Below are 14,102 nucleotides of genomic sequence, written 5' to 3' on the forward strand. Positions count from 1 at the left end.
CCGGACCTTGATTTTTGACTGAATGCGTTGTTCATTATTTATGTCGATCACTCGCTTGACGGGCTTTGTTATCGTGGGTTGAAGTTACGAGACATGTTGAAATTAAAAGCGTTGGGATCCTGAGTCCTGCTAGGGTCGGATTGTGCCGTCGGGCATGAATTGTCTTCCAATACGGGAGAGGTCGTAAACTCGCTTGTGTTAACTACTCGATTGGCTGGTCGATGCACGCGTTCAAAATTTCGGAGCTAGCTTTGGCAGCTTGAGCGTTGCAACTCACTAAGGCATGTTGAAAGGTTTCAGGTGATGGTGGCCTTGGAGATAAACAATCAGGAGATCAAGTCGTCATATAAACATAATCGTCTACCTTTGTTACTATACATCACTGACTGTACAAAATAATTTAAAACAAGTCAATCAAGCCCCAGCTGAACTGTCCAGAGGACTCTTGCAGGTGAACGAGGTAGTCACCTCCGAGCTGTAAGCAGAGATCAAACCAGTGATAGCAGAGTAGGCACCAAGACCAGCAAGAGCTAATGCACCCATGAAGTAGAAAAGGTTGAAAGAACTAAAAATGATGCGCTTGGTACCCATGCTCTTGAACCCACGAGCAAAGCGCGTAAAGCCCCGGTCGTGGCGCACGGTCGCACCAGTGGAAGGATCGAATCCTTCACCGTCCGTCAAGGCATATTTCCGGATCCAGAAGAGGGTCGCCAGCATTGGGGGGAAGGTGTAGGTAAACTGCAGAATACAGAAAGCAGCGACGACGGAGGTCAACCCGGAGAAGCTGGGAATACCGGCAGCGAGGACGAAAGCGATGGCCCAGTAAATTGGGATCAAGGCGACCCACATGAACTTGCCAGCTCGGGCAGTCAAAGGCGGGCAGCGGAAGAATTCGACAAAAATGTTATTGTAGATGACCTTCACACCAATGTTTCCGTACAGACCGGCAGCGATGACACCCGACAGCATGGCGAACACGTTACCGGCGGTCTGGATGCTATACTTGCTGATGCCGAGGTAGGTGGGGTTGATGGAGTACTGACCCTGGTAGCCGTACATGAATAGGCCGTAGAGCATGTAGCAGAAGTAAATGAAAGCCTGGGCAGCCCACATGCCAGTCAAGAAATCTTTGGGGCGCTTCATCTCAGCCATGAACTCGGGGAACACCATGGCACCGCCATAGGCGAAGACGGCCTGCATGGCACCGGTGACCGAAGCAGCAAAGTCGGCAGGGTCGGGGAGTCCACCAGTGGTCTTCACGGGAGGGAAAACACCATGGACGGGTATGACGGACGAGCCATCGCCAACGGAGTAGCCCGCGGATTGAGTATAAGCGGTGTAGTTAGGAGGTGAGTGAGCAGCACCACCCATGGTGACAAACATGCAGAGCAGATTGAGCCACACAGCGACATTAGCCAGCCATCCGAATTTCTGCAGGGTGCGGATCTGGCCAAGGAAGAAACCGACCAGGGCCCAGATCAGACAACAGATGATATAGCATAGCTTGAACTTGGCTGCTTGGGAAAGGGCTTCTCCGTTGGAGATCACAATCAGACCGACGTTCAGCAGCAGCTGAATGCTCTGGAGAATGTTGAAGAGGTGTCGCATCCAAGGGCCATATAGTCGGAATCCCAGATCACCGAAACTCCGCAGAGGGAATTGGTATGAGTCAAGACCCATGAAAGTATCCCAAAGCAGAAATCCGGAGTATCCGGCCAGAGAGGCAAAAACAGTATATAAAGCGATACCGGGACTATCAAAGGTCAGTGATGGTTGTATCAACAAAAAGCTGAATTCGAAGCTTACCCCCATCCCATGGTCGCAAACGCGTACGGCAGACCAAATGGACCCAAAATATCAGTAGTGATTAGGTAGAAAATGGCACCACGGGTCGCAGTTCGAAGCGCGCGAGACGCATTAGTCCATTCCAGATCGGAGATGGTCATGCGAGTAGCCGGGTCGCTAATATTTAAGGCGCCGGCATCCTTCTGGTTACCGTCTGTGGATTGCTGGACTCCGCCGTCGCTCTTAGAGGGGAAAATAATCGACAGAACACCTGTCTCAGGTGTTGTCGATTCCTCTTCCTCAGCTCGAGTGAGCTGCGCATAATGGTAGTACTCCTCAAAGGTGACGCTAGTATCATGTAGCTTCCGATGCTGGGGGCGAATACCAGTACCGGGACTTTGGACAGCGAGGTTGTCAATAATTTCACGCTCTTTCTCGTGAAGGCGAGGATCACCCTCGACGGCGAGGTTTGCCAGTTGAGACATTGCCACCAATGCAGGGTATAGGTGGGAAAAGAGAGATGAGTCAAGAGCAAAAAATACCCAGTGGGGGAAAGAAGCATGCGACCGGGCCCTCCGTTATTTTATACGGATCGTGTGGACCCTCTCGCCCGAGGCATCGGAGAAGGCGATAGCATTTCGATTTCCTGAAAGGCCGAGTCGACACAAAGGGCGTGAAGGGGCTGCCGGTAGCCGGAAACGGCCCCAACTGGAACCAATCATGTTTGGTGATTTCATCTTTGTGAGGGTCATCCACTCATTGTGGTAAATGGCGCGGACGAGCCCGAACGAAAGAACCTTCCAAGGAAGCCAAGCGAGCTTAAGCATTCATGGCTGCCTCGGCAGCAGTCACAATCATTGGTTGTGTGTGGGTGGCGTGGAGAATGTGGACCCTCGTTACATCTGCCATATATTGGTCTTGACCAGTCAGAGTGCGCGGAAGACGCCGCGGACCCTACTGTAGATTCAGGGTCCGTTACGGGGCGCGCGAAATCAGCGTGGGATTAATTTTGCGCTTAGTCCAAAAGGGATGGCTATAGCTCCCGATTGGAGATTATATGCACAGTAAAGGGGGATGATCTTCAGTAAGACTGCCAAGCTAAGTATCACGCAAAACATGACCTGGATGACATGTAAAGTCGAACCAATGCAAAGTCATGCAGAGGCTCGCTCGCCACCTTCCTATTTTGGTCAATGTTTTCATGTCACTTTTTCGAAGGGACGCCTCAGATCCACCCTGACCATATTTTTTCGCTTCGCCATAGCCATATCGATGACCACAGAGCGCTAGGTTTGTAATTGACATTCCTAACGAAATGTTTATTTTTCTCCACGTGGCGAATTCTTGAAGCGCGCGTGTTCTCCAGGTTTGTCCCCCGCAAATGTCGATCTTGCACATATGTGTATGTCTGTGATGAATCATACATATAAGCACTTCATTTAATCTGATATCCGCGGCTAGAAACGGGTCGGCAGGCGACGGGTATATGACTATGTGACAAGGCTCCGGAATTGGCCCCCATGTAGCGTTCTACTCATTTATTCAGGGATTTCCAGTAATTCTAAGTGAGGCATTTCTTGTTGGGCCGGTCAGAGACTGTTATATTATCAGTGAGATAGCAAGGGTGCTATGTGCAGTGGCAGGCCCAGCAATGATTGTTCCCGGGGTCTGGATTCGTGACCGTTTTCTTCTCTTTTTGTTTCAATCTTTTTGAGCCTCCCACTAATCTTCTTTGGAAACTGCTTACTTTCTATGTGCTCATCTAATATACCATGCTCTCTTGAATTATTAAGGTCCCAAGAAGATGAAGGAGCGACTGTGGCTGATAATTAACATTGATGATCTAGCTGCTATCTAGCTGCTATGGCAAGAACAAAACAAAATACGGACATGATAATCGATCAGCAAGCATGATTCATCATTCTTCAATGTCCGCCATAACTAGCCTACGCAAAGAGTGCAAAACTCCCTTACTCTCAGCCTTGGTGCTCATAGCCAATCAGATGCTCGGTATTCCATGCTTACATACACAGATGAAATGTCAGCAACTCATCAGCAACTGTGGGTCCACTAAGCCATTTCCAGCCTACTCCCTTAGTGATGATCGATAATGCTTGGATAATCCCAGTCGACAATTTCTACTGCCATCTGGATACTTCAATCACAACCCTATATAAAGCCGATTTCTTCAGCATTGTCTTAAAAATTTCATTCAAAAATCACCAACCAATTTACCTGGTAGACAAAACCCAATATTCACACAATAATCATGTCAAACCCACTTGCCCACGCAAAGATCGCCCTCCGCCGCTCCAGCGAGCGTGGATACGCCGAGCACGGCGGCTGGCTCAAATCCTTCCACACATTCAGCTTCGCTGGATACATGGACCACCGCTTTATGAATTTCGGATCTCTCCGCGTCCTTAATGAAGATCGTGTCGCTGCCCGGAATGGTTTCCCTACGCACCCCCATCGCGATGCGGAGATCTTCAGCTATATCCTCAATGGCGAACTTACGCATCGCGATAGTATGATTAAGAAGGGTGCGGAGGGTGAGCAAGGAAAGTCATTTTACCGCATGCATCGTGGTGATGTTCAATTCACTACTGGTGGAACTGGTAAGCATCGATCCCGTTCCTTTTTGGAAAATGTACAAATGCTGACAATATCATAGGAATTGCACACTCGGAACAAAATGAGTCTAATAAGCCCGTCCACTTCCTGCAAATTTGGGCTCTGCCTTGGAAAAATGGCCTCAAGCCTCAATATCACACTATGAGCTTCAGCGAAGAGGCCAAGAAGAAGGGCTTTGTTCCTATCTTGTCACCGCTCGCTGCTGGCCCTGAGGCTACACCGGCACAGGAGGAGGCTGCTGTGCCTAAGATCCCTGACACTATTCCCATTCATGCGGATTTCGTCATGGGAGCTGGTATCATTGCTCCCTCTACAACCTTCAAGTGGAATATCGGTGCGGGTGAAGTTGTCCAGTCTAAGAAGAAGCGGAATGTTTATATCCATGTTCCCATGACCAAGCAGGGCAAGGCAAAGGTCAAGATTGATGGTCGTGAAGATGCTGTGTTGGAAGAGGGAGATGGTGCGTTTGTCTCCATGGTGAATGCTGGAGACTGGCTTCAGGTTGAAAGTATTGGAGAGGTTGAGGCGGAGGTTATTGTGCTTGACAGCGATTAGTGCATCTATTTATACAGTGAAGATTAACGGTAGCATTTGATATTAATGAATTGAGGATCAACTTTTTTTACTACACACCTTTTCTTGGGTAGTCGGATCTGGAGTCACGCTGGGAAAATACCATACAAGGCCGACTCTATGCTACATTGATTTTCGCCTATCACATAGATGGCACCACTCCAAAGGTGTTGGCCTATAGAGTATATCCAGATGGCACACGTGTCTCTTCTTGCCAGGTTCAATATTAATTTCAGTTTCCGAGAGGAGAGTGCCGTCAAGTCTATCTTCAATATTACACATATAACCCGATACCTACATATACCGATCCCAAATAAGTGCTGCACTAGCCGCTATAGCCATTGCGACTTCAAAGGCTGCAGTTTGAACCCAATGCGGGCCAGCTCGATACATCACAAATGCGGCCACAAGGCGGGAAGGCACGGAAGAAGCCATAATGAGAGTGTCACGCTGGTAGGTCGAAATCAGATAGTATGTCCCCAGAGCAAGAGAGGTCAAGCTGTGATTTTGATATCATTAGTCATCAACAAACAATCAGCATTGGCAATTCAATACTTACCCAATGCATTGGACTGCCCCTTCAGGTGTGCCGCTCAGCGATGAGCCTGGAAAGTTGGCTACAGAAGACGGAAACATGATGCTGTAGAAAGCATTCCCCAGGAGAAACACGCCCTGGGCGGCAAACACAGCGCTCGACGCGCCGCCCATGCGGAGACCGATGTTGTGTAGGACCATTGTTGATTATAAACGTAGAATGCCCAGAATTTATGGTGCTAAGGTTGAGAAAATTTGTTTTTCATCCGGCTTACTGTGGACTCGTGATGCTGTGTCATCTGTATTTTTCGAGGTACAATCCCGCGTAATTCACGGTATTTACCCAATAAGGTCCCACATACTACAATTCTTTAGAGATGACATCAATTAGTCGGATACGGACCGAGAGTCATCCTTGGAAAGTGTTAGAATCTTCAGGGCTGTTGGGTAACCGGGTTCGAGATCTACTGTACTTCAGCTCCAAAATACTTAGTATTTAGGGATTCGCTGCCGCAGGCGCTCATGTTGGCGCTGCCTTGAATGCATATATTCACAAGTTGACATTCGGTCAGATACTAGGCTTTATGAGTAAATGTAACATAGCCCGAGTTAATTAGAAATTTGGAAATAGATAAAGTAGCTGCCAAGCGCCGTACCCGACATGTAGGCCAGCTCTTTGGTGTGAACGAGCGCCCCGGCGCATTAGAGTGCTTCTCAAGCCGCATGCCTCAGCTCAACTCTCGTCCAATAAATGAGTCTTTTGGAGAAAGCAAGACCAAGGCCGACAAAAAAAAGAGAAATGACAAGAGTGGGATTTGAACCCACGCCCCGAAAACGAGATGCGGAAATCTGGATCAGGTGAACCTGAACCGCACGCCTTGGACCAACTCGGCCATCTTGCCTATTAATAAGCAATAGGGTCATTGTTCTTATCAAGTCCATCAGATTGAACCGAATCAAGTACCTGAGGCTTGTCCCACGTTCTGGGCTTTGCATTTAAAGTGTGATGGCTGGTGGGGTCGGCAATCGATTGTGGGGCTGACCGTTCGGCGCGAGACCGAATTTAGTATCAGAATTACAACGAACAGTCCGAATGTGAACAGAAAGCCTGGGATCCGATGATGATATTGGCAATTGTATAGAGAGACGAAGTTCACAGGGGAAGACTAGAGATCGTTTATTCAACATCCATAATACAAATACATGAAAGTAAACCTAGAAGAGCAACAGACTTCCTGCAGCTGGTAAAAACGGCATAGAGACCAACCACCAATCATGCTATCCTGCCTGCTGCCCATTCTGGTTTGCAGAGACCAAAGTCAATCCCCGCTTCAAGGAAGACTTCAGCGAGGGGTGCAAAGACCCGATGGATGGACTCAGGTAGTTCAAGCTTCCACCCGCCTTCTGATCTGGGAACCCTCTCCACATCGGACGACTGGATACGGACTTTCGTGAGGTTCGAGAACCTCTCTGCTCGTTGCGTGGCCACGCTTGTCAAGTTTGCCACCACAATATCAAAATCCTCCTCCCAATAGTGGGACAGGTAGAGACACTCGAGGCTCGATGGGAGAACGGTGGAGAGAGAGACTGTGGGCCGGTGACCGTGACCGAATTGAAGGAGTGTGCGCACTGAAATTCGGAGTTCGCGGAGGTGGTGGAACTCGAAAAGCGATCCAAACTGATTGAATTCTTCATTTTCAAACTCGTCATCGCATCCCCAGGCCAAGCTTTGTCCACTATCATTCAGTCGGAGCACGCGTAGGCTATTCTTCTTAGTAACGAGCGCGTTGTAGAACGCGCCGGAATGAAAACTAAGCGATACATAACGTGAAGGAGTGTCGGTGCAGTGCTGATATTCGAGGATCTCCAGGTTTGCACAGGCGGTAATATAGTCGGCCATTCCCTTAATGCCATTGGACCCTATACAGACGCGTCCCAGATTCATCTCCCGGATCCCCGATATACCGGGACTCGGCTTGGGATAGAGTGAATTGTCCTCATACTTCTCGTACAGCCCGTCGGCATTGAACACCCGCATGGCCGGCAAACTGAGCAACGGGAGGAAATCTGAAGCTAGCAAGTGTATTTTTTCTTCGTCTGTTGACACAGTCACTTTCTCGAGCCTCTGAAGGACCGGTTTCGTGTTGAACGGCGCGGCCCGAATGGCCACTCTCCTCAGCATTGGGATAAAATAATCCGATTTGTCTGAGTACGAAAGGCGAAGAACGGTGATACCTTCAAGATACTGTAACAGCACCGCAAGCCACGCATCTTTGTCCCCCATTCTCAGCCCACGGTTCCATTTTGTCTGTTCTGCACGTGATTCGCAAGCTCGCTCAACGGCGTCTCTCACCATTCTCACATCGTACTTTGGCTCTGGCCGCTGTTCCTCTGGTTCAAAATCCAATCGCACTTTCAGATTCTGAATTGCAGCCCCGATGTTGGAGTTTATCTGAATGCATCGAACGAGAGGGTAGATCATATATCCCCAAACCCACATGCGCTTCGCGAAGAGTCGAGGCAAAAGCAGTGCGTACCATTGGCGGCACACTCGCATCATGCTGAACTTATCTGGTTGGTAGCTGAGGTGATCTTCAATCAGAAGCACAACGTCATTATTGAGAATGGCCATGATGGATCTTAATCACGTTGCCTTAACACTTGGAGGCTGTGATGAAATTCAGTGATCATTCAGTAATAAGCGTGCACCCATGAATCAAGATTTACTTACCAATACTGCTTTGATCACTGGGATACTGAAACGAATCGAGTCAAGCTGCAGGAAGTGAAGAGCTGAGGTCACAAGAAGAGGGGACAAGGGTGGTGATGAGGAGAAGCGACGAAAACGTGGTGAAGATGCGGAAGAGTATAAGTAGCGAAGGGGTGGTGTCGAAGACAAGAGAAGAAAGAGTGGAGAAAGAGAGTAGAGCGGAAGTGGACAAGTAGAAACGGAAGCTAAGGGCGATCAAGAGAGCGTTCCTCCAGATCAATTCATGTGGAAAGACTTTCGAACAAGATGAATTGGTGGAACAAAGTGGCAGGTCACAAAAAAGAAGTTGAGGGGAGATTCAAGTCCTTTTCTTGAACAATCATTTGAAAAGTAACGGTCAGAGTCTTAGAGATAGAATGGCAGAGAATCTCTCAGTCTTGACTGCCATAGTGCAGAGAAAAACATTTCAACCTGCGACTTGCGCTCTTCTCATGTAAGTGAGAGAATATTGATAAATGATCAAGCTGAGCCTAGGCTACATAAGGAGGCCAAGTAACGGCGTATTGGACCGAGCCAAATGCCAAAGCTTATAAGAAACAGCAATTCACAGGTCCGCCGTTTACAAGCATCATGCTCGGCGTACATTTGAGTTTCTTGGACGGCATGACTCAAAGCATTCATCATGGATCACTTATTTAGGGAAAGATTATCTATGTACAGTCATAATCCGTTATGTTCATTTTCGACCTTTTATGGTTCGTTAGAGCGGTTTCCTGGCGATGCACGTCCAACAACACTCTCCAGTCTGTCGGAAGGCTCTTCGCGGTGGGGTGCTCTGACAAATGATCTTATGGACGTTGATTTTAGACTCCGTGGAAAATTCTAACAGAAACAATTCTTGCAAGGAAAGCCATTTGAGCTACGTAGAAAAAATTCGTACTAAGCTGAAGCATTTAAATAGAATAAGTCAAGGGAAATACATGCCATAAACGCTCTTTCCATGAGTTCTTTGCAAGAAAGTGATGGGACATACGGATAACTCTGTTGGAAGGCGGCTTTCGTAGGCTTCCCAGTTTTGGACTTGGAGAATCATTTGATAGTGAAGGATCTAGCTTGAAAAGTGCAAATGATGTGCATGAATCTCAGATGTGAGCAATGTGACTTTTCATGTTCGCTGTTTCTTCTTCTTCTTTATAGCTACTTTCTGTCTATTGACTTGAGCTCAATCCAACATCTACAATTTGGCTTTCAAGTTGCACACAGCAGTCAGGGATCCTTTTGGATAAGTCTTCCCCGTGATATTCATCAACATCTCCTCCTACGTGCCCCTCCTCCCTCCCTCTGCTTGCAGCGAGGCAACTATTTCCAATTACTGAAGGGAGACAATTTACCTGAACTTTCCGGTCTTTCAAGAAGAAAGTAAATGTTCGTCAGCATGCCTACAAGCACCAACCATAGCCCAGCAGACAACACCAGTCCTGCTTTGATCCTCTTTCTCATTCTGGGCTTTCTACTTTTTGGGCATGCAGTACGACCCGACAGGCGACAGCGGTATGGGGCTCTCAACTCTCTGCTCCAACTTATTCATCTTGCCAACCATTTGCTAATGAATTCTCTCGAGATTAGCTCTCGCGTCCGCACCGATGCCTTCCCCGGCTGGCCTCCGAACCTCCCGCCTAACCAATACGCTACGTTCCTTGCCACTTGGTGCGCACACCAGAGACTACTACATGAAAGCCAGCGAGAGCGGGATCGGTATGCAGAGCCTCGGAGACCATTGCATCTGTTGTGGGAATTTGTGATCTCCCTCTTGGAGTGGGCCGTGACAGGAACTTCATCCATACTGAAAATAATTCTGCCTGTGCTCCCATCAATTTCTTCATATATTATTTCGGTGGCAGCAATTACAATCTATGTGTTTGCTCTAGTGGCTTTTGCGTTGGTGGCCACGCTGGTTGTTGTGATTACTACAGGGGCGATGTTAGTGAAAGAGAGACAAATGGGGCAACGCAGTGAGAAACTTTCCATGGTTGATCAAGTCCCAGCCATTCAGCACATTACAGGGAAAGCGTCGTCAAAAAGCGTCTTTTGATGCCACACAAGGCGTTTTGAGTTTACATAGTCAATTGCTATTTCTATGAATCAATTGTTCAACGTACTTTCCCTCGGCGCCTCGCAATGATATTACATCCTTTACAGATATCATACGTAGGAAGCAGAGTTCTATTGATAAGGGTAGCTCCAACCCTCTGGAGGCTTTTGTTTTAATTTTCTCGAAATTTCTAATCCACACTTGTAGTGCTTATTGAAGAGGTGGACGCTCGTTGGCAGCACACTCGCTGATGTGTGGGTCGATCCAGCAACACAAAACAACAGCGCAAGCTACCGAGCACCAACTATCCAATCGCTCAGAATTGCACTAATACATGGGCTCAAAATACTACCTGTCAGATCCACACGGATTGAATTGCAGACACGTGATACTGTAGTACATGTGCATTACGAACTGCGCATCAGCCAATGTCTAGAGAGTTCATAATCTGTCCAGTATCACATGCATTTCGGTGTACCTCAAAGGCTCCAGGGCCTTCAAAGAAGATTTTAGGATATTGATCTACTCGCATAGCTAAATGAGTTATTGAAACCTGCTGGGCGCTATATTTGATCTCTACAAGTCACCTAAGTGATCGAACACGAGACAACATACTGTTCGTATTGCGCCCTCCTGGATTAACGAGCCTTGCGTACACTGATATCAAGGGTACAGCCAATTTCCCTGGTTTCTGAGCACTAAGTCGAATACACAATACCCAAATTTAGCTTAGTCTCAAAGAGCCACCCGACCGTAAGTGCTGTACACACAACAGACCTGCAACCTCTGGTCCTCCACCACCCGTGAACTCCTAGGAAATCAGCCATCCTTTCAGTGCCGCCCATCATTCGAAGAAATGGAAAAATACGAACGCGCCAAAAAACCGAGACTATTCCTCTCAGCATCATTCTTCATCCACTACATAGTACGATGATGGTCGTCAATTACAATTCAAAGGGTAGATATGGCTAAATTTAATGGAGCAAACAGTTGATTGAAAATATTCGTAGGATTTTAAAATTGTGTATGTAGAGACCACTGCTTTCATGTTACAGGCAGTTTAAAGGAGAAGTGCACATGACCAACACCCTTGTCGAAAGTAACTGACCCCCGGTCAAGACTAGGCAACACTCTTATCTCAATGGGGTCCCGTCTTAGCGAGAGGAGGCTTGTTTTTGAATATTTTGATATATCGATATCATCAATCTCACGCCTCTCTACCCCTCCCCAGACTCGTTGCCGGCATGGGATTTCAACTTCATTGTGCGGCGTTTTGATACAACGGCTCCCATTGAGATAGGCGCTGAGGTTGCTCAACCGACTTCAATAGTTCAAGGTCATCAAACAATACTATTGAACAAGCCCAGCTCCAGTACCGGGCAGCATACCGGTTGCTCAATCTGATATCTCCTTGGTTGGAGATTTGAGAGCTGCTAGATGACAGGGCGCATCCACTATCGGAAGGCGGCCCACTCTCCCCTCATCTCCCGCCAATCGTCGGCCCGCATCTTATATGACCCACCATCAACACCTCCGCGATACGCTTTGAGGGCAAGGCGAACTGAAATCTTACATATGTACGCCAATGAGCTTCCTTTCTGATTATGCGTGTTAATAATGCAGCTGCCAGCTCAACACCCTATTTCGGAGACCTGCAGGTGCCTCCCTCCAGCTCATAAGCCCCGGTTTCCCTCTCCTTGTGACCTAAGCATAGTTCTTCAATTGTCGGTTTTGATGTCGAGGGCAATCAAAGCACCTGCCACAACGTGTGCTGAGAACATAGCTCTCAGCTTTTTTTTTTATCAAGTCCCTGCTCCAGTCACGCGAAATGCAATTAATCCGTCGTCAACCGAGCAAGAACATTACGTCTTACCTTTTACTAAAGAGCGTGGGCTAACTGAAGTTCTTGCATTTCTGGCAAAAACTAAGGATGGATGGGATCATATACCTGCAGTTTGTATTAAACAGGACGCATCTGGGACAGCTTTAAATGTCGTCTTAGCCATCAACAAAAGCAACTGCGCTGACGGGGATGGCCTTCTACAAAAATTGAAAATAAGTTTCGAAAAAATATTCCGCATACTTCATGTCTCTCAATATGGTTGGTCTTTATTACTATGCATCGAATTATCAACCATAACAATTTATGCAGATAACTCAACGGTCCAAAAGGAGGTTTTTGCATCAATCATCTCAATGTGCTCATCACGAGTACTGTGCCGGCTGCGACTCGAGCGGAACTCGACAAGGAGGCCCATACACCATCTGCTAAAAGAGGCGATATTTAGTATTAGACAGATTCATCCACAAAAGCTTCAAGACAGGCAATTACACTCTGTGTCTTCATCATTCATTTCAGAGGCGAACAAAGTCATTCAACTGGTCGAAAGATGGTTGAAGCACCAAAAATTGGATGAGCTAGGTGTTATCGTCGAAGGAGTAAATCACTTGCAACAAACGGCGCCACACTTTGATCAGCTATTAGCTCTAATCTCAAATAACGACATGGATCCGACCTCGAGATCCAGCTTATCAAACATCATCAGAAAGGTCTCAAGATACTGGGATGCTGCCAGGCAACTCTATCGGACGGCAAAGAAATTTCCATTGGTTCGGAATATGAGAATACAGCTAGTGACCTTGCCCTTCAAAGCATTTGAAGGTCAAATAAACTCCAGCGATCTCTCTGATCTAGGTACATGTTTATCTAAGCTTGGGCTCGTCAAGGGACAACAAAACAGTCTGTCTCAATTATGCCGCAATCTGAAACTTGATCAAAACGCTGCTCAGACCAGGTATGAGTTAGCCAAGAGGTCTCTTACAGCACCCAAAATCCACGCTGAAATTCAAATTATCGCCTTTTGCGAAATGGAAGCCCGAGGGTTGTTTCCACGAGTGGTTAGTTCAAGCAAAGACGCATGTTTTCTCTGCAACACTTTCATTCAACTACACGGACGAATGCATACCCCGAAATCTCATGGTCGGCTTTATCCCGGCTGGAGATTGCCGTTTCTGCCAGAATTCAGAATTCTTCAGCAGGAGTTCAATGAAAGACTTTGTGAAGATCTTCATCGCAATGTCTCATCTGGCTTAGCACGGGGGAAGCTGCATGTTCATCCACTTCCCAATGAGAGCACCCTTCTTACCCTAACGGCTTCGGTAACAACGCAGAGTATGCCAGAACTCCCGTCAGAGACCTCGCATGGAAAGATTTTATCGATTGAGTCGTCTAGCATTGTATCGGACGATTCACAGGAACATGGCCCTTCGTCGGTAATTGGCCAATCTCACACAATGAAACCACTTCAGATAGTTCCATTGATACCGTTCACCTGCTCGAGGAGAAACCGGTGAAAGATTATTTGAAATACAGCAGACCTTTTCGTCTTTTTATTATAGATTCTCTTGAGGTACATCTTAGCCTCGATAACGAATCAACTTCCGCGACTACGAAAGAACCATTGGGGTATATTATCGAAAGGCTGAAAGCCGACAATATCGAATCCTTGAGTGAGAAATGCCCTGTTTTTGATGTGCGGCAGCTTGAGGGTGAAGTCCTATGCCCATTGTCTGAAGAAAGCTCAGTTTGCCTTGTCGCTGGGGATGTAGTATTGAAGATTACTACTCAGAAACCAATCAAGGATAGATAGAAAGCGACTTGTGAAACGCCACAAATACGCTATGATTTTCCAAACAGTGTTTTTAGTAGGCCAGCGTCCTATCTCTTTTATTGGTCATCCTCAATGTTTACAAAAATTGTGCTTGTTAAATAAC

At 47.2% G+C, this 14,102-nt stretch overlaps 4 protein-coding genes across 4 annotated transcripts; 1 reads left to right on the top strand and 3 right to left on the bottom strand.

The window, feature by feature from the left end:
* Positions 1 to 414: 414 nt before the first annotated feature.
* N7503_010796 (putative amino acid transporter) lies at positions 415 to 2,270 on the bottom strand (the record flags this gene model as incomplete). Its single annotated transcript, XM_057070342.1, has 2 exons — positions 415 to 1,753; positions 1,807 to 2,270. 2 exons carry the CDS (start codon positions 2,268 to 2,270, stop codon positions 415 to 417), a joined length of 1,803 nt encoding a protein of 600 aa, XP_056916953.1.
* Positions 2,271 to 4,054: 1,784 nt separating this feature from the next.
* Positions 4,055 to 4,974, top strand: N7503_010797 (pirin family protein; the record flags this gene model as incomplete). The annotated part of the gene is made up of 2 exons (XM_057070343.1): positions 4,055 to 4,403; positions 4,460 to 4,974. The coding sequence occupies 2 exons, from the start codon at positions 4,055 to 4,057 to the stop codon at positions 4,972 to 4,974; spliced, it is 864 nt and encodes a 287-aa protein (XP_056916954.1).
* Positions 4,975 to 5,286: 312 nt separating this feature from the next.
* On the bottom strand, positions 5,287 to 5,727 carry N7503_010798 (uncharacterized protein; the record flags this gene model as incomplete). Its single annotated transcript, XM_057070344.1, has 2 exons — positions 5,287 to 5,491; positions 5,552 to 5,727. 2 exons carry the CDS (start codon positions 5,725 to 5,727, stop codon positions 5,287 to 5,289), a joined length of 381 nt encoding a protein of 126 aa, XP_056916955.1.
* A 1,072-nt stretch (positions 5,728 to 6,799) lies between these two features.
* On the bottom strand, positions 6,800 to 8,158 carry N7503_010799 (uncharacterized protein; the record flags this gene model as incomplete). Its single annotated transcript, XM_057070345.1, has 1 exon — positions 6,800 to 8,158. One exon carries the CDS (start codon positions 8,156 to 8,158, stop codon positions 6,800 to 6,802), a length of 1,359 nt encoding a protein of 452 aa, XP_056916956.1.
* Between the last annotated feature and the right edge of the window lie 5,944 nt (positions 8,159 to 14,102).

The sequence above is a fragment of the Penicillium pulvis genome (assembly GCF_028828015.1).
Source record: "Penicillium pulvis strain IBT 33274 chromosome Unknown scaffold_8_segment0_segment0, whole genome shotgun sequence".
Classification (NCBI taxonomy): Eukaryota; Fungi; Ascomycota; class Eurotiomycetes; order Eurotiales; family Aspergillaceae; genus Penicillium; species Penicillium pulvis.